We start from the raw sequence: 26,634 nt of genomic DNA, 5'->3' as shown, positions 1-26,634 counted from the left end.
ACTACAATTCCACATTTGGGCATCTGCAGCTGTCCAGCACAAATTACCAATAATGTTAAATTTCAATGATGATGTTTGGTCATCATGATGTTTCCCCGAAAGTAAAAGTAAAGGCGAATGAAAATGACATCCTTACCATTGATTGCTCACTTGCAAGTTGCAACCTTCTAGTCTCACTTCCAAGTTGCCCTTGAATCTCACTTACATCGGTCTCACTGCAGTCACCATTCCCCCTCACTTAGCTAAGCTATCAGCAAAAAGTGAAGGCTTATTTTTACCCACATCTCTTAAATTTGATTTTAATCTCACATTGGCCTGTAGTTAAGCTATCAGCAAAAAATGAATGGTGTGTTTGATACGTAAAAAAATCCAAATCACAAGTCTTTGTTCGAAGTCTTAAGTCTCCTCACTTTGACGTAGAAGCCGGGCAATGCAAGTCTCGACGTAGAAGCCGGGCAAGCCTAAGTCGTGCACATGTCTTGGTAACACCATCTTGTTTCCATATTTATGTGAATGTAATGAGTTCAAGTTTTCCATCGAATTAAAACTGAAAGACGAAAACTACTACAATTAAGAAGAGTATATATATACTGTGTATGGAGAGAAGTCGTTTCCTATTGTCGAGAATGTTGTCGATGATACACTGCTTGTGTTATGTTTATATGATGATTATGGCTAATTACTTAACTGCATGTGCATTAGCAATAGCTCATACCAATTTCAGCACAGATCAGTCAGCGCTTCTTGCTCTCAAAGCTCACATCACTAGTGACCTTCAAACGACATTTGCAACTGGGTTGGCGTTAGCTGCGGTGCTCGCCACCACAGAGTCACGGCCTTAAATCTCTCGTACATGGGTCTTGCCGGGGTTATTCCTCCGCATCTAGGCAACCTCACATTTCTCGTTGAGTTGGGCCTTACGAATAATAGTTTTCATGGTCCCCTACCCCAAGAACTGTCTCGTTTGCGCCGGTTGAAGACGATTAACTTTGGATACAACAACTTCATCGGAACCATTCCTTCATGGTTTGGGTCCTTCGCTAAACTTCAAGCCTTCCAATTGCACGGTAATGGCTTCTCTGGTTTCATACCCACTGCTATCTTCAACTTATCTGCACTCGAAACAATTAACCTGAGCGGGAACCAACTATCAGGTACGTATGTACCACCATTACCAACCTAGGAATATAAATTAATGTTGCTTGCTTCGTCATTACATTTTAACATCTATATATATATATATATATATAAAAGATGTATAACAATCATCTCGTTTGTGTTTATTTCACCCTTCTTTTTGTTGGCATGCATGAACATATTTAACAGGTAGCATACCCAGAGAAATAGGCAACTTAACAATGTTGAAGGGCATAAACCTTGACAACAACAAGTTCGAAGGTATACTATATGACTTAGGTTTTGGTTACCTCTATACATACGAGACCCTTCTTAGCAGGGATCTTGTCCACTTTACAATGGTCATTATAATATTCTCACTTTTGCTACAGTACAACCGGATTCTTACTAAGAAGTTACTCCTATATATGTATACATGATTTTAACAAAATATACGGGTTGATTTTTATAGAACTTCCGAACGAGATAGACAGTTTAGGTTAGCTGGAGCAGTTGTTTGTGCAGGACAATGCCCTATAAGGCTCTGCTCTTGTACCTGTCCTCAACATATCTTCTTTGACCATATTAACTCTGAACGGAAACAACATGAGTGGCAGTCTTCCGGACAATACGTGTGAGCATCTTTCGAGTATTCGAGTATTTTCTTTGGCTCGAAACCAGCTTAACGGTCTGATTCCCTCCAAACTGTGGGAATGCAAAGATCTTCGTGAATTTGCATTAGCGTCTAACAATTTCTGTGGAAGCATACCCAAAAGTCTTGGCAATTTGACCTACTTAAGCAAGATTTTTCTTTACGAGAATAATTTAGAAGGTAATAAATTTGGAGGCGTTTTACAATCATTTCGTTTTTAGTTTTTAGTTAAACTAAAGTTATAAAGTTAATGCAAATGTGCTGAAATTGTGACAGGTACAATACCGGATGAGATTGGTGATCTTCCACAGTTAGAGACTTTGGCACTGGGCGGTAATAATCTCTATGGGGCCATCCCATTCAAACTCTTCAATAACTCCACGATAAGGACAGAACCCTAGAAGGAGGAGGCATCAGAGGTTGATCATTTGGAGCTTCACTACGCGGTACAGCCCCAGAAGACGAAGGCAATAAATACCTTTGGAACAAACCCACAAATCTCTGATGATCAAGTAAAACCTGACCATTAGATTCCTTCATCTGGTCAAGCTTCTTCTTCATGTTTGTAGCATAGTCATGTGCGAGTCGGTGCAACTGTTTATTCTCATGCTTGAGCCCTCTAATCTCCTGTTTGAGACTCATCACTTCAGCCGCCAATGATTCAACTTGGCGGGTTCGAGCAAATAGGCGTTGGGCCATATTAGACACAGAACCTGCACACTGAACACTAAGAGCCAGAGAATCCTTAACAGCCAACTCATCAGACCGTTTGGAAAGTAGTCTGTTATCTTTGGGAGTGAGAAGGTTCCTGGCCACTACCGCAGCGGTCATATCATTCTTCATCACGGAATCCCCAACGGTAAGAGGACCAGTAGGGGAGACGAATGATGGGCGCCATATGTTGTCTGGAGAAGGCGGGGCTTCCTCTTCAACAAGGTTCAAGTCAAAACGACGGTCGGAGGGGCCAGACATTTTCAAAGGTGTTGAAGAGAGAAGAGGTCGGACAAATCAAGATCTTAGAAGTGCAAGAATGGAGCTTCTACTGGTGGATATTCAAGTGTGCTTTGGAACTTAATGTCAACCCCTATAAAAATCTGCACTCGATGAAGCTTCAGAAATCGAAGAGGCGCCTGCTCAGAAATCGAAGAGGCGTTTGCTTTCTCAAAAGCTGGGCTGCTCAGAGACCACGAGGGTCGATCTTAGAAATCGAAGAGGCGTGTGCTTTCTCAAAAGCTGGGCTGCTCAAAGACCACGAAGGCCGATCTCAGAAATCGAAGAGGCTTGCTTTCTCAAAAGGTGGGCTGCTCAGAGACCACGAGGGCCGATCTCAGAAATCGAAGAGGCACCTACTTTTCCAGCCCTGTCAGCACCTATCACACGCACACTCAGCTTTGCGGAAATTATGGGCATTCTGTCGAAGATTTCTGGCGAAGTAGAAAGCACATGAATCGTACTGTTCAATCACCCACTTCCCACACGCAACAGTAGCTCATGGGTACCACATATAACTTTGCCAAAGTTCTCTGACAAAGTTGAGACACGTGAAGCTTGCAGCTCCCACTACATAGCTCTGACCAAGAAGGGTAAAAGATTAGCAAAGAAACAACGCTAACAAAGTTTAGACACATAAATTTTGAAGGTCTAGCTACCATATTATTACCCACAAGGGTAAAGAAATAGTACCACTGCTGGATAATTGGAAAGTCCCGGTGTGTCAACCTCCGTGCTTCGTGGCAAGGTAGACTAGCAAACATGCCCAACCTTTACTCACATTCGAGAAAACACTCCCAACAAGATTGCTTGCTCCAAAATCGAAGAGGCACCGCCCTTCGAATCTCGAGAGCCAGACTCCCAACATGATTACTTTCTCAAAAATCGAAGAGAGGGTAAAGGAACAGTACCACGGCTGGATAATTGGAAAGTCCCTGTGTGTCAACCTATGTGCTTCGTGGCAAGGTAGACTAGCAAACATGGTAGACTAGCAAACATGCCCAACCTTTACTCACATTCGAGAAAACACTCCCAACAAGATTGCTTGCTCCAAAATCGAAGAGGCACCGCCCTCCGAATCTCGAGAGCCAAACTCCCAACATGATTACTTTCTCAAAAATCGAAGACACCGCTCTCCGAATCTCGAGAGCCAGACCCCTAGTAGGATTGCTTTCTCAAAAATCGAAGAGGCATCGTTCTCCGAATCTCGAGAGCCAGATCCCCGACAGGATTGCTTGTTCGAAAACCGAAGAGGCACCACTTTCCCAACTTCAAGAGCTGGATCTCCTTGGATAAAGCTTGTCTGTAATCTTCACACGCAACATCAGCTTTCTAGATACCACAGACCACTTTTTCAAAGTGCTCTGACAAAGTTAAAACTTGTGAAGCTGGCAGCTCCCACTACCGTGCTATGACCAAGCAGGGTAAATGAATAGCATTATTACTTGATGTTAGGGAGACTCCTATATATGTCGACCTCCATCCCCAACAGACAGGCAGACCTGCAAAAATGCTCAACCCTTCCTCTTATCTGAGAGGGCACTCCCAACGAAGCCTTTCGAAATATTCAGCTTTCTTTCCCCCCGATAATACCTCTGTAAACAAGCTATACTAGAGCAAGAATATCTCATATCATCAGGGTTAAAAGCAAGAGTATCCCATATCATGCTTTTTCCCTGTCTTTTCCTTTGGCCTTGTTCTTACCTGCAAGACAAGGAGAAAGAGAGCAATCAGTCAGCACTTGGAATCAAGCTTCCAGCCAGGAACTGACTACCTGGAACCCTTTACCTGATTACTTACCTGGCATTGCTCTCGAGTACTCATCTTCAACATCTTATGCTTCCAGGGAAGATCCCGCATCTGCCTGAGGAACAGATAGGGCAAGTGAGAAGGATACAAGGAAGCATGTGGAGACAAGCGTAATAGCACACATGCCGATACATCCATTACTCTGTCAAAAGCAAAAGTATCCCATATCAGCAGGGTCGAACGTACTCTAGATTTGATGAACTTGTTTTGACCCTCAAATTCTTCAGTCGGCCTTATACTCTGGAGGACACCAGAAAACCCTCCAGCCCAGTTCAAGAATAAGCCTGTGGAAAGTTACTTCTTCAAAAGCAAAAGTATCCCATATCATATCTTCTCATTTTTCTTCTCTTTATCCTTCATGCTGCCTGCAAGATAGGGAGAATGTGAACAATCAGCCGGAGCTCTGATTGCTTACCTTGTCTGTCACCTCTTTCAGCAGATCCCCTAGCTCGGCGACTTGGGGGACTCCTACTACATGGTTTGTATCGCGCTTGACCAAGCCTGAAACTACAAGTAAGCTTCAAGTGACATTGATACATTACCTTGTGCATCTCCACCAGTTACAGATACCACCTGTGGATGGAGGAAGAGTACTTCCAGAGAAGATGCCACATCTACCTATGAGACAGATAAGGAAAGTCAAGACGATACCACACTCCAGTACTTAGAAGTTTCGTGGTTACGAGATCATTCTCCCACAATATTTCCTAATGTCATTTGTACTAAATCATTCACTTGTACTCACTAAAGGAGAGCTTGAACCTATGTACTTGTGTAAACCCTTCACAATTAATGAGAAACTCCTCTATTCCGTGGACGTAGCCAATCTGGGTGAACCACGTACATCTTGTGTTTGCTTTCCTATCTCTATCCATTTATATACTTATCCACACTAATGACCGGAGCAATCTAGCGAAGATCACAAAAAGTGACCGTTTTCGCTACCTAGGATCTATCTTGCAAGAGAACGGAGAATTAGATGGAGATCTCAACCATAGAATACAAGCTGGATGGATGAAGTGTCAGAGTGCATCCGGCGTGTTGTGTGACCGTTGTAGGCCACTGAAGCTTAAGGGAAAATTTTATAGGACGGCAATAAGGCCAGCGATGTTGTATGGCACAGAATTTTGGGCGGTGAAGCATCAACACGTACACAAAATGGGTGTAGCGGAGATGAGGATGCTTCGTGGGATGTATGGGCACACGAGAAAGGATAAGATTGGGAATGAGGATATCCGAGGTAAAGTAGGAGTAGCCAAAATTGAAGGAAATATGAGAGAAAATCGGTTCCGGTGGTTTGGACATGTGCAAAGAAGGCCTACTGACGCTCCGGTTCGAAAATGTGACTACGGGACAGAGGTTCAGGGCCGAAGGGGTAGAGGAAGACCTAGGAAAACTTTGGAAGAGACCCTAAGAAAAGACTTGAGTACTTGGATCTAACGGAGGACATGACACAAAACCAAGCGCAATGGTGTTCTAGGATTCATATAGCCGACCCCACTTAGTGGGAAAAGGCTTTGTTGTTGTTGTTGTTGTAGCTATCAGGTGGCCTCCCAGCAAACATAGGTCTTAACGTTCCAAACCTAGAAATCGTTTATGTAGCCAGAAATAACCTCGTGGCCGGACTACTCCCTAACCTCTCCAATGCTTCCAAGCTCAGGGAGCTAGACATGAGTGTAAACTCATTTACCGGGTTTCTTCCTATCACACTCTGTTCCTTGAAAAACCTCGAGTACCTTAGCTTGTACACGAATAATCTGATGATTGATGCTTCTACTCCACAAGCAGCAAGCATTCTATCTTGCTTGCTTAATCTTAGAAATTTGACTGAATTATTGTTGGCAGATAATCCACTAAACACCACGATTTCAGCTTCTCGTGGGAATATCTCTACGACACTCCTAACTGTTGATTTAAGCATTTCCAACATCAGGGGCAACATTCCCGTTGATATTGCCAATTTGAGCAGCTTGATAACATTAGACATAGGAAACAATCAGTTGAGTGGAGCAATTCCAACTTTAATACAAAGGCTACAGAATCTCCAAGCTTTGTATTTTAATGATAATGTTCTGCGAGGACAGATCCCGTATGGACTCTGTCAACTAAACAACCTAGCCGAGTTAGATTTGGGTGGTAATCGGCTCTCTGGTTCTATTCCCTCCTGCTTGGGTACTTTGGCAGTAGCTCTAAGAAGTCTTTCGTTAGGGTCCAATTTGCTAACTTCTAAAATACCATCTTCCTTGTGGGAACTCAAGTATATATTGCACCTAAACTTGTCATCCAATTCTCTAATTTTTGGCATAATCCATTTGAAAAATTTAGTTGCTTTATGAGTATGATCATGATGCGTCAAAACTAGGGAGCTTGAAGTGGCAATTAGAATTAAAGTGATAATACATAGTAAGTGTTTGGTTTTTGTTTTTTAATTTCTGCAGCAAAGTTTTTGAATTTCTCATTTTTCAGACACCAAATTCCATTTGAAAAGAGTAGGTTGGTTAAATACAGGTTTTTCATAGGAACTACAAGAAAATATGCCCGCGCGTTGCTGCGGGAACATGTTGTTTCAGGTGTAATCGGATGAATAAAACACATTTAAGTTGAATAAATTCAACACAATTATGAGCAAACAATTTTTTTTATATACATTCAAGTGAGCTGGCATATAAACACATTGTATAATGAGTGGGAAGAAACTGAACGTCTTTGATTAGAAAGAGATGGTTTCCAAAAAAGTTCTCAAGTAATATACTCTCCTTAGCATGACCTCTCAATCCCCTCTTTATCTCCCTAGAATCGTACAACAACCCATAAATATGGTGCCCCTTTAAAATCCAAGAATACATTAAAAATTCAACAATACAGTTACAAAATCTCTATAAATGAACATACCTCAAAAAGCCAACGGCCCAAGTGACACTGCATGCACTCACATATACTGCATACACATACGCTCACGCACAATGAAGAATGAACGCATTATATTCAGTTAGCACCATTCAACTTTAAAAGCAGTGAGACCTTCCAAAGGCACGGCCTAATATCCCTCACCCTAATATCCCACCTGCAAAATCTGAACACTCTGACCTTTCCCTAGCTAGCTAGAAATTTTTATCACCCTCCAATCCCATTTCATTCCAAGTCCATTACAAAAATGGGACAACAAACTCATAACAAAAATACAATGTAAAAACCATCCCAAATCAACAAGAATAAAGCGAAAGAAAAAAACACATCATATACCTTTAACACAGCAGCTTGAAAAAACCCCAACAAAAAATTACAAATTCTGAAAGGCATCGTTTCTTAACTGAAAGAAAAAAACGTATCACCCATCCGCAACAACAAATCGACCAAACACAGAAAACTCAATTAAAACAGCATTTAGAAGCACTATAAACCCAAATTATCATTGTGATCAATTGTTTGTTTATGATAACTATCTATTTTTGAAGCTCTCACTAATCAGTCCTTGGTTGTAGACTAAGAAAGACACGATGGGCACACACAATTAGAAGCTCTAGGCAAACTTGAATTCAGGAGACGGTTTCTGATATTGCTCTCACTAATCAGTCCTTGGTTGTAGACCAAGAAAGACACTATGGGCACACACAATTAGAAGCTCTAGGAAAACTTGAATTCAGGAGACGGTTTCTGATATTAAATTACGCCGGAGGGTGTGCAAAAGTTGGACTGTGGCTTATTTGGTTCTACTTCTGAATTGCTTCTTGATTAAACTGTTTACTTAGCTGCTTTTAGGTGTCTTTTTCACATGCTTTTTTCTCTCAAAATTTATAGAAATATGAAAATGATCATCACAAATTTCAAAACCTGCATTAACCGAAATTAAAAGGAAATAGACACCACGAGTGCTTGCAAGATGAGAGAAGGGAAACAAAACGGAAATGGTGCATTTGACCAGAATGATGACAATTTAAAACTTTAATTATGAAAATGCATAATTTTCATGTGTTAAATGAATGAGTTATTTTAGGATTACAATGGCAAGCTTTCGGATTTCGAACTTGCGAAGGGTGATAAAACTCATGTTTCGACGCGAGTCGTGGGAACCTATGGTTATGCATCCCCAGAGTATGTGATGACTGGTGAGTGTGTGCGTGTGTGTTCTGTAACCATCAGTTCATCATATATCAATATAGCACACTTCAATTCAACCTATCCAATTCAAAGTAGCACATCTCTAATTCAACATATCCAATTCAAATTAGCACATAACCAAATTCCAATTCAATAAACCACATATCCAAATCAATTCAAACTAAATACCTAACATTCAATCACATATCCAATTCAAACTACATGGCTAATATTCAATAACATGTCCAATCTTTTAGCACATTTACAAAACAGATTTAGAACACTATAAAGTCTACTGAGCAGCAGAACCTAAACATAAAAATCCAACACAAAGACAAAGCAGCATACCAGTTCTCTATCTTGTATGCTCTTTTCAGCTGGATCTTAACTCGTTTGAAAACTTGTCCTATGTGCTCTGTTGTACCCTGCAAATTTGTTAACTCAACTTAATAAGTAACACGCTAATTCTTTTTTAGCCAAAACTAAGCCGAAAATTGTCAATCCCATAAAAAAGCTGCACCTTTTTCACTGTATTTTTCCAGACTTTAATCACAGAGAATCGGTCAAAGCGAGGGAAATTATGTTGATGTTTCATCTAATCGCCAAATACTGAATAAGGTTCTCAAGGTTTTTCATTGAAAAATTGACACAGTTTAAAGGCATTACTCTAAAGATGCTTTGCAAGTATGAAAATGTGACCAAGTTGATATCAATCACAAATCCAAATGAATGTTAAATAATGAAGCAAAACACACAGGGTTTAAGAGGTTTAAAAACTGTGCGTTAAACCTAATCATGAAAGAGAGAATGATGAGGAAAAAAAATGAAATAATACGTAAAAACTAAGGAGAAGCAGAAAAAAAAAGGCAAATACATTTGTTTTCCACATGAGGTTTTTGGGTCGATGGAATTTTTGTGTACAGAACAATGGGATCAATTAAATTCTGGTTCTTGTATTTTAAGACCAATCCCACCTCAAAAAATAAGAGAAAATTTGTATTGATACCACAATGATAAAAATGGATAAGTTCTATACGTGGATGGTTACAGAGTTATGGGCTAACCTGGTTCACGAAGAAAAATAAGAAAAACTTAAATATTGACAAAAAAGATGAAGTTTTTTTATGCTATAAGTGACCATATCAGTATATATTGAATAAAGGTTTTTTTTAAAGAAATGCAAAAGGAAAAAATGTTGAAAAAGAAATTTAAAGTTGATAGTGATCAATGTTATACCTTGAAGACCGCGAACAGACGCAGTTCTTTCAGATTGATTACAATTTGGCTGTAGGACGCTGAATCAGATTCAAATTGTAAACATTTTGCACCAAGGATTGGATACGGAGAGACAAATACTATTTCCAATGAATAAAAGTGAGTGCAAATATAATTGTTTCACATACAATAAGGTAGGGAAAACGACAGTCGACATATTGGGATCTGATGATCATATGTTAAGAACAATCGATAACGGTGATTAATACAAAATTGTAGCTGCTAGTGGTTGAGATTGAAACAGATAGGTAAAACATACTGATGCTAAATTTGATTTTAAAGGTTGGTAATAATCATGGAACGATGTTGTATATGATTATAGCCCATGACAAAGTTACTTTTATAATTTTTTATTGGCTAACATTGCATTCATGGTATAGTTAAAGGCTCTATACGTTTTTAGCACCAATTAAATTTGGTTCCAATGTGTAAAGAATGAAAGTAAAATGTTGGGGTTAACATTGAATAGTTTAAAGATTAAAAGTGAACAGTTTAAAGATTAAACTGGTTACAACAGTTTAAAACCAAAGATATTGCTTGAGAATACATTAGGCGATCAAATTATCCAACGAAAGATTATAAACTGAGGACAATGGGTTGCACAAAAGTGAAAGAGAAGAGGATAAAAACGAAAAAATAGAAAAAAAAAGGCAGGCAGCAACAAAAGTAACAGAAAACTAACAACGCAAAATACTTGATACGTCAAAAACTAAATGTCTAAACGGATTATATACTTTCAATAAACACCGGTGCTTCTTGAAAGTGAAGAAGAACGATAAGAGAAGTACCTACTTCATCCGGGTTTTGATTTCAGATTTCTGGGATTTGTTGTAAATCCTCCTCTTTTCGGCCTGCCGATCTCTCTTCACGGCAGAGTCAGGCTTCTTCGTGGCAACCTCACAAACAACGGAATGTCGAACCGGCCTCTGATGTGGGCTCACAGCCACATACCCTGAAAATAGTCAAGAACCTGCCCCAAAATTTAAAAACAGACGAAGACAACATGATTGAAGAACACAGATCGGAATTAGAAGTGATCTAATTTTGGGAAAACCATATAGAAGTTACCTGATGCACTGAGGAATCGTTTTTTACCAGCTTCGACACGGCTTTCATGCTTATATGAGAGAAAGCTGAAGTTATAATCCTCCAATATTGCCCTGCAACCGCAGTTTCATAACTCAAGGCCACAAGTGAATAGCCAATGTTTTTCTTCTGTATGTAGAACCAAATTGCACTGCATATTCCTATGAAACAACTTGTGGCTGGTTTGTCCAAGATCTCAAAAACCAATGGCCTACCCATCTGTGCCAACCCTTATTTCTCAAGGATGTTTTGAACTCAACCTATACTATCCCAAAACCACAACTTCCACAACTGTAGTAAGCTGCAGAAAAAATCAAGACCATTTTCGCACTACCAAACATGGGTTTAGAATTACCCAGATCAAATACCTTTAATAAAATGTGATGATTCACAACACCCACCACCCAAAATGTGCACAAAACACCAACCTTAGAAATAGGAAGGGAACTTTGGGATTCAATCCAAAATCACCTCTCTAACGAATTTAATAAGTTCAGGGATTAGGTTCCTGAAAGATAATTAGATCAGAGTAATTAGAGTTTTGCAGACATGGAACTTACTTATTCACAATTGTATAGGGAGTGATAAAGGTCGAAAAAGACTGATTAGAACCATAAAATGTATGAAAATAATAAGGGAAAATGTCATATTGGGGAAATTTGTTAAGAATTGTCGTGAATGAAATCAATCTGGATTCAGAGAACAATCTAAACTTAGGGTTTTTATTTTCAAGTCAGATAGAGAGTGACAGAAATAAACCGAGATCAACACATGAATGGACTTAAATTTGTAATTGCGTAAAACCCCAAATCAGTGAAATACCTGAGTAGTGAGAGTGAGACGAAGGCAGATGTTATGCTGTGAAGAAGATCTGTGGAGGGAAGCAGATGACTGTGAACCAATTGAATCCTCAATGTTTTCTGGGAAACGCAACTGGAATGTCGAGAGATGGATTGCCCCGATGAGCAGGGCATTTCTCTTAGTCTGACAGCATTCCATGTCCAATGTTGAGACAGATAGACAGATGCTGGATGGTCAAACAGTGAATTCGTTGGAGATAGTTGGAGTAAGGTACACCCATTATGTAGAATGTATGTTTGCCTAATTTATATTGCTCCCCCTACAGTTGAGAATTTAAGATGCAGAGCAAATAAATGAAGACGTAGTTTTTAAGTTGACGTTTTCATTTTTCAGTACAAAGCCTAGGAATACAAAATTTTCGAGGAATTTAATTGCCCTTCTATGCCATGGAGGGGTGCCGAAAGATTATTTCATGGAGTTACTGATGAAAGATCTGGAAAATACTCGTGGTGTTTTCTGCAATAGGCGTGCAGCAGCCAAAGATAATCTGATATTTATTTCACAGCTTACAAAAAGATGCAAACTTTTGCTATACCATTAAAAACCAGGCTGGTGACCCATAATCTCTAAGCAGCCAAAGAAGAAAAAACAAAAACTAAGATATTGTATGCACATTTCAACTGCCTTAGATAAAGCAATGACATAGACTTGAATACAAAACCTGCAAAATTGGGCAATTAGAAAAATTAATTCTTTTGATTATGAATATTCAATTAGATTCATTTTAAATAAGAATCAAACAAAAATGCACCTAAAAGCAAGTTATGAAGATTTAGAGAGCAAAAGAGGAAATGAAATAGACCTTGCATGAGTAGTAGTACTGCAGTTTGTAGAAGGTGCCCAGTCCTTAGTCTCTTCAATTAGATTAATTTTAAAGAGGACCCACTGCTGCTGTTTTTTCGAAGTGGGACAATCGGCTCCTAACGTTTCCCCAATAGAAAACTCTTAAAATATGATTATATATCAGCATTCACAAACAAAGTCAGAGAAAACATGATGATTACTGAGCTAGTATTGAATAATGGGTATAAATTTGAAACTTTTGGATGCTCAGCCTTGTTTCCAGATGAAATTAAGCATCCCAAAAAACCAAAACGAATCAACTTAACATAAAAGTTTGTATTACCCACCTCAAATCGGCCGGACTGCCACTATGGTATTGAACTTCTTAGTCTGGCCACGAAGGGCCTCTACCAGCAGAGTATGTGACTTGTCCTCAACTGGAAGATCAGAAATCTCAGCACGATTTAAGTTTGGATCCCTTATTTTATTAATGGGAAGGCGACCAGCATTGTTTAGAGAAATTCTCTGCCTCTCGACTGCAATCCGAAGGGCATAGACTTCAGATATAACATTGGTATCTACACCTTCACCATAAGTGTTGCAAAGTGAAAGCAACTATTACTATTGTTAATTATCAATCCGTTTGGCCAATTCATTGAATACACCACACCAAAAATTTCACAATTCATTGAATTTACATACAATTGAGAGAAGTACAAAAACAAAGACATCGGCAGAAAATTATCACCATAAGAATTCCACCATGAAAAATCTAGAGACCAAAATCCTTGTTAACAGAGTTTAATCACATTACGAGACATACACTTTTAGTTCCAAAACAAATTTTCCTAAGCAAATTAAACGCAGAAGAAAGGGGATAAAAGAATTATCCAGAAAATACAGGAATAAAGTTATTAATTGTTTCAGCAGTGTCACCAATCTTAAAAGCACCAGCTTGAATTCCTCCAACAGTAGCTAAGCCAATGACAACCTGCAAAAGATACGATAATTAAAGTTAGCATCGCCAGTTCATTTTCCCAGGTTAGTGAAATTAAGATGACTTTGCATCAATCGTGTAACCTTGTTGGTTGCCCGTGCATATGCAATCAATTGCTTAGTGTCTGACTCAGGTACACCTTCAGCTGACTCAGGTACACCTTCAGCAATGATTGCCACAACTCTAATGGTTGGTTGCTTCAAAGCAGCCATGGAAGAAGCAGCATCACTGCAGATATATCAACATACATTCATCGTTAGGTGCAACCATATAAGCTTTGCACTCCAAAACACTACTCATAGAATAATCATTGACCTTCTGTATGAAGCAAAGTTGATAAAGACATCAGCAATAGGATGTGCGGCATATGATGCTTCAATGCTGCAACAGTTATCAACCTAAAGGTTAGACAATCTCGAAACAACAGATCACAAATAGTAATCTGACTAATAACATGATTTGAATATATTGGATATAGAAAATTAAGATTAACCAAGCATACATGCATATAGATAACTATACAAAACTTGGCTTGCAGCCACGAAAGACGAAATCTAGGAAGAGGATGAGAGAATGGCGACTTACTTTGAGTGCACCGGTATGGCGATTTCCTCGACGGAAAAATAGCTTTTGAAATCCCTCAGAACCGGGGTTAATGAATCCAGCAACTGATGGTGTCCGCACACGCACAACACCCTACCTCAAGAAGGGAGACGGCGGCGACTGGAGGATAGGATGGAGGCGAGACTGTCGTTCTCACAGGGTCTGCGAGAGTCTGCGAGACGGAAGAGGCAATGAGGGTTTGAGAAGGAAATGGAAAAGGCCAGCTTTACCATCGTTCTACCCTTCCCATGATTATCAACACGTTTGCATCAAGATTAGCGGCAGAGAGAGCTTGGCAGAGCACCTACCTAAATATCTTTCTCACTCAGTCCAAACCCGTAGCTCCCATCTCTATCCAATCTGTCAGGCTCTGTGTCTCCCTCCTCTGTAGTCGCTCTATCCTCCTATCTCCGCTCGCCAGAGGCACACCCAGCTGTCTCCGAGTCAAAAATGGGAGCGATTGTCTCTCTCCAATTTGTCAGGCGTGATGTCCCCCTCCCCTCTCTCTCGCCGAGTCAAACGTGAAATGCAGCCAACGGCTGAAAATAGGTTTTTAAGCCTGAGTGGCAATTTTGTAAATTAAATGAAAGGTGGTTAAAAGCATCCGAGTGGTAATCTTGTAAATAAACTGAAATGTGATGCAAAACACTGTTCATTGGTACAGTGCAATTGAAAAGCCTTCTTTAGACTAAAGTAATAGAACTTTCGTAGTATTGATGTAGGTATTTTTGTCTTATGTAATAGGAGTGAAGAAACCCGCTGGATTAATAATCATCTTATTTTGATCAAATTTTGCAATATAAATCACGATCCAATATTTGTAATTACTTACTAGATTTTTTTTAATTGAAAACTACGCATTAGATTTAGATTAATCATCATGAGATTGGAATTCAAGTTTTTGTTTGTATCAGTGCATACTATTGCTAATCACCAAATTAATTACGTTTGTTGAAATTTTTGGAATAATTATTTTCTAAATGCCTGATTATTTAAACCTCACTGAGAGAAAATTTTAAATATAGTTCCCTAAGCAAGCTTGCTTATTTTTCAACTCTTTTAACTGATGTGTGACTTCTAACTGTAATTTTTCGTATTTCTTCTTTTATGTTCTGATTATTGAATTTGAAATCAGTTAAATGAAATGAAATTGCCAAACCATGTTATAGTGTAATTTTACGCGTTCCATTTGAGTTTACAAACAACATTTACATTCATATGCATTTTTTTGTTCAGGGCCTATCACCTGTTTGATGAAATATACCCGAGAAACACGCATGCCCGCACACACTATTTTCTCGGTTCTTTGTTCTCTATTTTTAGATGTTTCTGATTTAGAATTTCATGGGTGAAATGCCTCTGCGCATTGGGTCTAAATTGCAGGTGAGAAAACACAGAGAGCCAGCAAAGCTTCGTAGAGAGGAGGCATGAGTTTCCTATGATGGTAAGTCTATTCCTTCATTTGGGTAAAGCATATTCATTGGTATTTGGCAAAACTCGAGACCCTTTTATGCATCTTTTGTTTTGATTGGTTTGTTGGATGTCAGCATGTGCGACACTTGAGTTTGAGGGAGATGGATTGTCTGCCCTCCCCTTCCCATATCCTCCCCATGCCCTCCTATTTTGTGCAGTCACGGTTAAGCCACGTCAACATTTTATATTAATTTTTATATAAAAATAATAAGACAAAAAGCAAATGTTGACGTGACTTAACTGTAACCGCACAAAACAAGAGAGTATGAGGAGGGTATGGAAAGGGGAGGGCAGACAATCCATCTCCGAGTTTGAGTACCTTTGTCTGTTCCGATATGATTTTCACTTGAACAGTGCAATTGGAGATCCTACTTTAGACTAAAGTAATGTCATCAAATAGCACTATTCCAGTAACAAATCAACAATATCAATTACGGAAGTGATTTTCACTCTCTTATTAGCTTCTCACTCATTTTTTTATTATTATAACAACAAAATCAAAATAAATTAAACGTAAACAAGGGACATAATTAAACAGGATTGTGTGTGAGACTAAGGGCCAGTTTGGGATTGCTGTGCTTTTAAAAAAAATGTTTATGTTGTGGTTTAAGAATAATCAGCTGTAAAATAAAACAAATGAGCATTTGGTTAACCATGTTTTAAAAGTGATGTAAGAAAAGCAGTAGGAATGGTGGTGGTGTTAATAGCAGGATATGGTGATTGGGGTCTAGAGGTAATAATGGTGCTAATGGCGGTGGTGGCAGTTGTGATTTGTGGTGGCAATGGTGGTTATAGTGGAGGTATGGTGGTGGTGCTAATAGTGGGATGTGGTGGTTGGGGTGTAGAGGTAACAATGTTGCTAGGGATGGTGGTAGTGCTAGTGGTGACGGTTGCAGTTGTGGTGGTGGCGGCGGCGGCGGCTGCGGCAACAATGATGGTAGTGACAATGGTGGTTGTACCGGTTATGGTTGTGGCGGCAGTGGTAGCTGTGGCGGTTATGGTTATGGTGGTGGTAATGATGTTTATAGTGTAAGGTTAGTGTTTGTAATGGTAGGTCATAACGGTCACATTATTCTCTAAGGGATAAAATATGTGTGGAGGCAAATAATGTCATTTTAAAAGTATTAATGAAGATATTACAACAATTGAAATATGTATTAAAGGCTTAACTCTGCATTTTATTAAAATAGCTTTTAAAAGAAACCTACAAGCTACTTTTAAAAGTTGTTGTCTGGAAGCTATTACTTTTAAAATAAGCAGCATATTATACGTTTACCAAACTCTTTTTTTTACTGCTTAACTTTAAAGTGAATCAGTTTTTTTCAGGGGTCACTCTTTTAAACCTTCTAACCTCTTGTACATTTTCTCGTCTCCTTAATGAATATTATACTTTCATAAAAAATGAAAAACAAAGAGGCTACGTCACAGATGCATCGCAATTTGCAAGAGTAATAATTGTGAGAGTAGAAAACTAGCCAATTTACCATTTGCATTACGGTAGAAAACTAGCTAGTGGAAGACTAGCTAACCTTCCACTAAGGTAGAAAACTAGCTAAGTGCAAAACTGGCTAACATTCCACTAAGGTAGAAAACTAGATAACATTCCACTAAGGCCGAACATTTCATAACTAACGTGTAAGTCACTTTCTGCTTTCTATGATAGTTCTCTCTGTTTTATTTTTTTTAATTCAGTTTTATTCTTTCACTAGAGAAATTTTTTTGATTGGTTTGTTGGATGTCAGCATGTGAGACACTTGAGTTTGAGTACCTTTGTCTGTTCTGATATGATAATGCGATCTTAATTTAGGCTATAATGATGAATCTTTGTGTTAAAGATTTTTTTTTATGACAGATGTGTGAGGCATTAGCCATGATTTCATCTGGGCAATTACGAAATATCAAAAAGTATCCTCTCTGCTAAGGATAACACACTCCTGCGGGAACTAGACATCCCAATATTTTACAATCTGATTACAAATTATCTACCAAAAGTACATACCGCTATCAATTATATGATATTTTGAGATTGTTAGTGGCTTTGTTCTATTTTATATATTGACATACAACATTAAAATCCCGATCATGGTCCACTAAAAAGTATTAAACGTGTTATGAATAGAAATGCATTCTAAAATGGATTTTTTTATAGTGGAATTATCTACAGAAAAGTTCTTAAGGTGGTTACAGTGGAGACCAATATTCAGAACGCAGTCTTTACAAGCTAATCATACTGGTAATAGAAACCACATCCCTTGTCTCTCTGCTTACATGCTTTTTAACATGGAGAGATTTAATCTGTATTTCAGAATTAGTGGTCTTCTTGATGTTCAACTGTAGGGAAATGGTTCTTGAAATTATATTTTGGAATTAGTGATCTTGATTCAGAACAAAAGGACTAATTTCCTTCCTACATTCCACATGTATGTAAATAGTATCGCTACTACACACACACATTTACTAATCTTATGTGTTCTATACAGTTTTGAAACTCATAGCATAAGAGATCTCTGTTTTCTATATTGATATTTTTCCAAAATATTTTAAAGACCCGCGGCAACACCCGGGCACTTTTTCTAGTCTTACATACTTACGGCCACTTTTTCTAGTCTTACCTACTTTTTGCATGAACCTTCCAATACGGTAGAAAACTAGCTAGTGGGTCTCTACGTTTTACTTTCTGCTTTTTATGATAATTCTAATGTAAAATGTCAAAGTCCTTATTATTTTTTTCCGTCAAGAACCAACGTGTAAGTTTATCACATATTTGTATTATTATTTCTACCGCTTTTTTAATAGAAGTTGATCCACCAACACATGTAGGTCTTATCTCTATTAAAGAGTGTGGTACGATTAGCATTTTTGACAGAGTTAGCCCTTCCTTTATTGATACAAATATTGTATGAAAATTTTGATAAGAGTAGCATTTTTTAATTAAGAATTATTGCGAGTGCAAAATATTTTAAAGACCTACGGCAACGTCCGGGCACTTTTTCGAGTCTTACATACTTACGGGCACTTTTTATAGTCTTACCTACATTGCACGTTTTCTAGCCTTACCTACTTTGCATTTACCTACTTTGCATGAACCTTTTACTTTCTGCTTTTTATGATAATTCTAACGTAAAACGTCAAAAGCTATGTGTTGTGTTCCCCAACCCGTCAACCACGGCAGGCACGCAGAAACCAGCCGTGCAACCCAATTTGGACGCTAAAATTGACTCCTCTCTTTGCGTCAACTTACGATTACCTAAGGTTAAATATCCAGAGCTTCATTTTGCAGCCTAGCTAAAATGGAGTTCTCAAGCATTCATATTAGCATTTGGTTTATTTTCACCCAACCAATCTTTCTTCTCTTTCTTTTTAGCTCTGCCTCCTCGCGTTTAGCGGGGAATGAGGTGGATAGGCTTTCCTTGCTTGCCTTCAAAGCTGAAATCGTGACTGATACCCTCGGCATCCTTAGCTCTTGGAATGAATCCCTCCACTTCTGTCGTTGGCCAGGCATCACTTGTGGCCGCAGACACCAGAGAGTTACAGTGCTCGACCTCCGATCAAGCGGGATGGCAGGCCACCTATCTCCCCACATTGGAAACTTGAGCTTTCTGAGGGCTTTAAACCTCCAAAACAATAGCTTCAGCCACACCATTCCTCCAGAAATTGGTCGTTTGTTCCGCTTGGAAAGACTACGCCTTCATAACAACTCCTTCAGTGGTCATATTCCATTCAACATATCACGTTGCTCTAACCTCCAATACCTTAACTTATATCGCAACACTCTTAGTGGCAAACTTCCAACTGAAATTGCCTCATTGTCCAAGCTTCGGCTACTTAAGTTAGGCAGGAACAATTTTCATGGGAAAATCCCACCTTCTTTTGGGAATCTTTCTTCTCTTGAAGTACTATCTGCATCACATAATAATCTGCATGGAGGTATTCCGAATAGCCTTGGCCAGTTGAAAAGCTTGACTTTTTTTGCACTGTCTGCAAATTATTTGAATGGTACCATCCCTCCCTCCATATACCACCTCTCGTCAATTAAATTCATTTATATGCATAGAAACAACCTTCATGGAACTTTTCCTCCTGGCTTGGGCCACACTATGTTTTCAAACCTCGAAATCTTTAATTTCCATACCAACCAATTCACTGGACCAGTACCAGCTTCAATCTCCAATGCCTCAAACCTTTCACTATTTTGTATCTCACACAATACGTTTACTGGGAAAGTGCCTAATCTGGCACACCTGTCAAATTTGTATTGGTTTGCAATTAATCATAACAACCTTGGAAATAATGTGGAAGGTGAGTTGGATTTCGTCTCTTCTCTAGTTAATTGCACCAATTTACAAATTTTATCTATCAGTGCCAATAATTTTGGAGGAGTGCTAACTGAATCTATTAGCAATCTCTCAACGAAGCTCAGGGGAATATATTTTGATGAGAATCAGATACACGGAAACATTCCTGTTAGGGTTGGAAATCTCATCAACTTGGAGACACTATACTTTAACGACAACCTTTTGACAGGTACTTTACCAAGTTCGATAGGTAAATTGAATAAGCTGGGAGATCTGGTTTTAAATTCTAATGATTTGGCAGGTGCCATCCCATCTTCCCTAGGAAATCTAACTTCATTAGGCAGATTCTTTCTCAACTCAAACCAGTTACAAGGCAGCATACCACAAAGTCTTGGAGAATGCAAGAATCTATTAGCTTTGAGTCTTTCTCAAAATAATCTTAGTGGTCCAATTCCAAAACAAGTCATCGGTTTATTATCATTGCTATATTTGTTGGATCTATCCAGCAATCAGCTTACTGGATCCATCCCCATGGAAGTAGGTAACATAGAGCATCTTGTTTCCTTGGATGTTTCTGAAAACAAGTTATCTGGTGAGATTCCACAAAGCTTAGGGAGTTGCACAAGTTTGACGACCTTGTCTCTGAGAGAAAATTTATTGCAGGGGACAATTCCTAAATCCTTGAGCTCTTTGAAAGGAATTGAAGATTTTGACCTCTCGCGCAACAACTTGTCCGGCATAATTCCCAACTACTTGGGGAGTTTCCCCTTCTTGCAGAATTTGAACCTTTCATTTAACGATTTTGTAGGTGCAGTACCAATCCAAGGAGTTTTTAAGAATGCAAGTGCAGTATCTGTTGTGGGAAACACACGGCTTTGTGGAGGTATACCTCACTTAAGATTGCCTAAATGCATCTCCAAGCAATCTAAGCGCGGGTTATCTCTTAAGCTGAACTTAATTATCTTAGTTCCCTGTGGGGTTGTCGGCTTGGTCTTGGCGTTGTTACTTGCGCTTCTTTATCGATCAAGAAAGGCTAGAGCGCTTAAGTCAACTTCAGGATCGTCACTGGGGGTTTCACTATTGAAACTGTCCTATGGAAATCTCCTCAAAGCAACTGATGGGTTCTCTGCTTCGAATCTGATTGGTGCCGGAAGTTTCGGGTCCGTGTACAAGGGAATTCTCAATCAGCTTGAAGAAAGAAATGTTGCAGTGAAAGTACTCAATCTTCAAACTTCAAGAGCTTCTAAAAGTTTCATATCTGAATGTGAAGCCTTGAAAAGCATTAGGCATCGAAATCTTGTCAAGCTACTGACTGCTTGTTCAAGCATTGATTTTCAAGGAAACGATTTCAAAGCCTTGGTGTATGAGTTCATGGTGAATGGAAGCCTAGATGAGTGGCTGCACATATCAGCTCAAGGAGTAGATAGGCCAGCCAATCTGCCGAAGAATCTGAATCTCACTCAAAGAGTTAACATTGCCATCGATGTAGCGTGTGCTCTGGATTATTTGCACAACCGCTCTCACATGCCAATAGTTCATTGTGATATAAAGCCAAGCAACATTTTGTTAGACAGTGACATGACTGCTTGTGTTGGTGATTTCGGTTTAGCAAGGTACCTCCGGGATGCTTCTTGCCCATCTCCTTTGCACGATAGCAGTTCCAATGTCATAAAAGGCACCATAGGCTATACTCCACCAGGTAAATTTTCTTTTGTATATATTTTATTTGTGTTTGCAGTATGGTTTTGTATATAGCATGAGCTTTTTGAAGTCACACATAAGAACAAAGCCATGTTTTTGTGCATATAACTTAAGAGTATGGAATGGGAGGCGAGGTGTCAACATATGGCGACGTGTATAGCTACGGAATACTGTTGTTGGAGATGTTAACTGGCAAGAGGCCGACAGATGACATGTTTAAAGGTGGTATGGACCTGCACAATTTTGTTATGATGGCTCTACCAGAACATGTGGGAGAAATATGTGATCCACTAATTGTTCAAATAGAAGAAAGTAGCAGCAGTACTAATCCCATAAGTAATAGGGGGAATCATGCCCCAAATGATCGAAGAAGAACGGTTGTTGAGTGCTTGACTTCCATTGCAAGAGTAGGAGTTTCTTGTTCCGTAGCGATGCCGAGAGAGCGAAAAGACATGAGCAATGTGGTAGCTAAATTGAGTCTAATAAGGGATGTGCTAACTGGAACTAGGATGTCTAGAGAGAACCCGTGATGACGACCCAAGTAGTGAGTAATAATACCCTGTTATCGTTAAATAAAATCCCATGACAGTGCTTGAACTTTGCATGGTGATCTTCTGAATGATGACGAGGTGGATTTTCCCGTTTTGCAATTTCATTTTGTATGTTTTGTAAATGATCTTAATTTGTAAGATCATCTTTATGTTTGCTCGGAAATTTGGAATTTGTCAATCTAAGTTTGGTTGTTGTTCTTATTAATTATGCAATTTTAATTGGGTTTTTATTACAAATGGTTCCTGAGATTGATCAAACTCATCATTTTGGCCCCTCACTTTCAAAATCAATCAATGTCATCCTTGACATTCACTATCCCACATCAATTTGGTCATTTCGTTAAAATTCTGTCAACAATTATGTTAGTTTGTATGTGGAACCCACACACACTACTACAAAATGGTCTTATAGTGTCAGTAGGTGGTGTCGGTTTAATTTAATATAGTTTTGGAAAAGACAGTTGCGACACTAACTGAACATCACGTCGTATTTACTGTTGCTTATAAGCGCCATAAAGTACTTGTGTCGCTTTTAAACCGACGTAAACATACATTTTAATATTTTAAATACTAGTGTCACTTTGAAACCGACGTAAACTTATATTTTAATATTTTTAAATACTAGTGTCGTTTTTAAACCGAAGTAAATATACATTTTAATATTTTTAAATACTGGTGTCGCTTTTAAGCGACATAAAGTATGAGAGCTTTTTCAATCAGTGTTGCAAAAGCTTCCTTATTTCGACGCCACATCCAAGTGCACTAACATGTTAGGCTCACGTCAGTTTGAATTGACGCAAACTTGTCCTATTTCGAGGCCGCCTGTTACGACTGTCAAGTCTGTCGTGGAAACGTCGGTTTTAACCGACGCAAACTTGTCCTTATTTCGACGCCACACAAACTGGTCCTTAATTTTTTAAATATTTTAAAGCCTGCGTCGGTTCTGTGCAACATAGATTTTAGTTTTTATAAATATTTTAAAATCTGGTGTCGGTTGTAAGCGACAGAAAATGGTCTTTATATACTTCCCCCGATGTTTTCTTCTTCCTCTCTTTCATTTTTCTTATTCGTTCTTCAATTTCAAACCCTCCATGTGTTCTCTCTTGCACCTTTCTTATTTGTTCTTTCTACTTCATTTGTTCCTTATTCACAACAGTAAGTTTTTCTTGCTTCTAATATTTTTATTTTCTCCACTTATGTTTAATTTTTATTTACAATTTATTTTTGTAGGGAATTTATTTGAGCTGGTTGAGTACATAAAGATTTGATCGAGAACGGAAGATGGTATCGCCGTCAAGGTTTTCAATTTACAGCTAGAAAGGGCATTCAAGAGTTTTGATAAGGAATGTGAAATGCTAAGCAATATCCGTCACCGGAATCTTATTAAAATCATAAGTTGCTGCGATGAACTTGATTTCAAAGCCTTGATACTTCAATTGATGCCTAATGGAAGCCTCGAAAAGTGGTTGTATTCTCCAAACCGCTCCATGACTATCCTGCAGGGGTTAGACATAAAGAAAGATGTTGCATTGGCACTAGAATATCTTCATCATGGTTACTTGATACCTATCGTTCATTGTGATGTGAAACCAAGCAATATACTACTAGATGATGATATGGTTGCACATGTTGCTGATTTTGGCATTGCAAGACTCATCGGCAATGGAGATTCGGTGACAGAAACCATGACCCTAGCCACAGTTGGATATATGGCTCCAGGTGCTGTATTTTCTCAATTTTGTATATGTTGGTTTTATTAGGAGTTATAATTTTCTTTTTAAATTTTGCAGAGTTTGGGATGGAAGGAAGCGTTTCGACAAGAGGGGATGTGTATAGTTTTGGTATTGTACTTATGGAGACATTCACAAAAAGGAAGCCAACATACGAGATGTTTGTTGGGGAAATGGATTTAAAGCATTGGATTGCAGATTCATTATTTCCAGATGTTGCAATAGGTGAAGTTGTGGATGCCGATATACTTGGGGCGGAGGAAGATGGTGATTTTGTGAGCAGGAGGGATTGCTTATCTTCTGTTATGAGATTAGCTTTAGCATGCTCTGCAGCATTGCCGGGACAGAGGATTAACATGAAAGATGCCGCAATCACACTCACCAAAATCAAGACTAAGTACTTGAAGGACTGTGGAGGAGTGAACTCTTAGTTCTTTTTGTTCGCTATATTTTCGGATCCATTTTCTTATTGTTGTTTTCAATCTGCAAAGACTACATTATTTTCTCATAGTGACGGTTATGAGAATATGATGATATTCCTAAAATTGAAATGCCGTACCTGGATTTGTCAATGCAATGAGACCAGTAGTACGAAAATTGCAATTCCAATTATTCTTCCCATATTTGGTAGTAAAGCATTTAGTTTCTACGGCCAACCAAATCCGTTTTAAAAATTTACACTTCCAGCTCAAGAACGCCTGTCATGGGAACACAAAGTTATTTCAGTCTACATGTCAGGAAGTTACAAACTTCTACACATGCCCTTTACACAAAATTATAGGGTAGTGCGGCTGTTCCTCTAGGTAGTCCAATAAACTTACTGGTAAGCTGGGTTTTTTTGGCTTCTTTACCAATTTGTGCTCATCTTTTTAACAAAAGGAATGAAGTTACTCCAATTTTCAGCCCTAAAGATCTTATCATTCTTCTTAAATATGTAAATGATCTTACTGCTTCAGCCTGGGATGTATTTGCGATAAACCAAACTGCAGGAGAAAAGCAGACGTGTGAATACGCAGGACAGAGTGGGCAAAAGAAAAAGTGGTTAACTATTAAATGCTATCAGAAGCCATGTGTTTCTAGTTATATGACATTTGCAATATCCAATACATGTCTAATAGAAATAAATGGTATTTTGAAATTTGCTTTTGTTATTGAGCAAAGGATGAATTTACCCTGTCAAATCGTTCATAGGTATTTCTCCCGATCAAATGTACCCTTTTCTTTGAAACACTCCAAATCTGGTGCAAATCGAATCATGTTAGATTACATTGGAATTGTATAATTTTTTTAAGGCTAAATAGCTAAAATGGTCTCTAAGATTTGCATAACTCATTACTTTGGTTTCTGAGATTCCAAACCAATAAAAGTGGTCCCTGAGATTGTTTACCATCCATCATTTTGGTCATTCAATTAAAAACTCCGTTAAGTGTCCCGGAACTCTTGGCCGGAAGTTTAGGCAAATTTGACCCATAATCTATATATATCTATATATATAAAGGGAGAAGGCCAAAAAGGTGAAACATTCGGAAATGCCAAGAAAGCCCCTTTCTTTTCTTCACAATCCAAATCCAGAAAATGAGGAAAATGAGAACAAATTAGTAAAAAAACCATAACTAAAAAAATATATCTCTACTTTAGAATTAAAACTAACTATTTTAATTAACTCTATATATATAAAGGGAGAAGGCCAAATAGGTGAAGCATTCGGAAATGCCAAGAAAACCCCTTTCTTTTCTTCACAATCCAAATCCAGAAAATGAGGAAAATGAGGACAAATTAGTAAAAAAACCATAACTAAAAAAATCTGTATTAAAAAAATATATCCCTACTTTAGAATTAAAACTAACTATTTTAATTAACAAAAAAATGATGATAATTATCCACAATGGAGTTTTACGGTTATAGAACTCCCTCATTCGTGCCCCCCACGTCCTCTAACTTCTCTTCCATTTTTTAAAGCTTTTTCACGCCAAACCTCCTTTCCATATTCCTTAGTTTGTTGCAGGGTCCAGGAGGTCAGATCACTTCAAAATGAATTTAACCCAAAAGAAAAAAATTAGAAAAAAAGGCGATAAAATTAGAAAAAAAAAAGGAGATAAAATTCAAAAGAACAAACGTGGAAGACACAAATTCGACCACGTTCGACGCAAATCAGTTTTTCAGAGAAAAAAAAACGAAAAATAAGATATAATGAATTTTAAAAAATGAGATAAAATGAATTTAACCCAACCAACCAACACCACTCCTCCTCCATTTTAGGAGAGCGAGAGTGTTTAATATCTCACAGAAAAAAAAAATCTATATAGATAAAAAGAGAGCCCCAGTTTTGTGAAGCATTCAATAAACCCAATATTGTCCTTTGCTTCCTTCACAATAAAAAACCACAAAAGTTTAGAAAATGAGGACAAATTCGTAAAAACACCAGAACTGAAAAGAAAACAAATAAAATAAAAAAATCTATAACAGACGTGCTTAATAGTTAACCCTCACAAACTGCTAAGCAGTAGTGGGCTGACACACCCCGACCGAGATCAAGGCATGTTGGCCGTCACGCGAGAGTGACATAGTCATGTGCACAGTGCGGAAGCAATAATGATAAGAAAATATATGAATA

General features: G+C 38.4%; 3 protein-coding genes, 1 long non-coding RNA gene and 1 pseudogene across 5 annotated transcripts; 3 read left to right on the top strand and 2 right to left on the bottom strand.

Moving 5' to 3' along the window:
* The first annotated feature begins 23 nt into the window (after positions 1-23).
* On the top strand, positions 24-24,629 carry LOC126616615 (putative receptor-like protein kinase At3g47110). Its single transcript, XM_050284688.1, has 5 exons — positions 24-482; positions 15,654-15,714; positions 17,893-17,976; positions 23,521-24,009; positions 24,081-24,629. The coding sequence occupies exons 4-5, from the start codon at positions 23,643-23,645 to the stop codon at positions 24,449-24,451; spliced, it is 738 nt and encodes a 245-aa protein (XP_050140645.1). The 5' UTR covers positions 24-482; positions 15,654-15,714; positions 17,893-17,976; positions 23,521-23,642; the 3' UTR covers positions 24,452-24,629.
* Positions 480-7,200, top strand: LOC126616619 (LRR receptor-like serine/threonine-protein kinase GSO1; annotated as a pseudogene).
* LOC126616618 (30S ribosomal protein S20, chloroplastic-like) lies at positions 10,454-13,011 on the bottom strand. Its single transcript, XM_050284690.1, has 4 exons — positions 12,690-13,011; positions 11,849-12,548; positions 11,009-11,100; positions 10,454-10,892 (listed from the first exon to the last, which is right to left on the bottom strand). The coding sequence occupies exons 2-4, from the start codon at positions 11,998-12,000 to the stop codon at positions 10,729-10,731; spliced, it is 408 nt and encodes a 135-aa protein (XP_050140647.1). The 5' UTR covers positions 12,001-12,548; positions 12,690-13,011; the 3' UTR covers positions 10,454-10,728.
* Positions 18,896-22,527, top strand: LOC126616612 (putative receptor-like protein kinase At3g47110). The gene is made up of 2 exons (XM_050284685.1): positions 18,896-21,737; positions 21,854-22,527. Exons 1-2 carry the CDS (start codon positions 19,034-19,036, stop codon positions 22,267-22,269), a joined length of 3,120 nt encoding a protein of 1,039 aa, XP_050140642.1. The 5' UTR covers positions 18,896-19,033; the 3' UTR covers positions 22,270-22,527.
* LOC126616621 (uncharacterized) lies at positions 24,452-24,943 on the bottom strand. Of its 2 annotated transcripts, none has more exons than XR_007621213.1 (2): positions 24,842-24,943; positions 24,452-24,718 (listed from the first exon to the last, which is right to left on the bottom strand). It is a non-coding gene; the product is annotated as an uncharacterized LOC126616621 (long non-coding RNA). The 2 variants fall into 2 exon arrangements; XR_007621214.1 differs by having other exon boundaries at positions 24,872-24,943.
* Positions 24,944-26,634: the final 1,691 nt, after the last annotated feature.

Source organism: Malus sylvestris, chromosome 3 (genome assembly GCF_916048215.2).
Source record: "Malus sylvestris chromosome 3, drMalSylv7.2, whole genome shotgun sequence".
In the NCBI taxonomy this organism is placed as follows: Eukaryota; Viridiplantae; Streptophyta; class Magnoliopsida; order Rosales; family Rosaceae; genus Malus; species Malus sylvestris.
The sequence above is the reverse complement of the archived record's forward strand: the minus strand, read 5'-3'. Positions and strand labels throughout refer to the sequence as shown.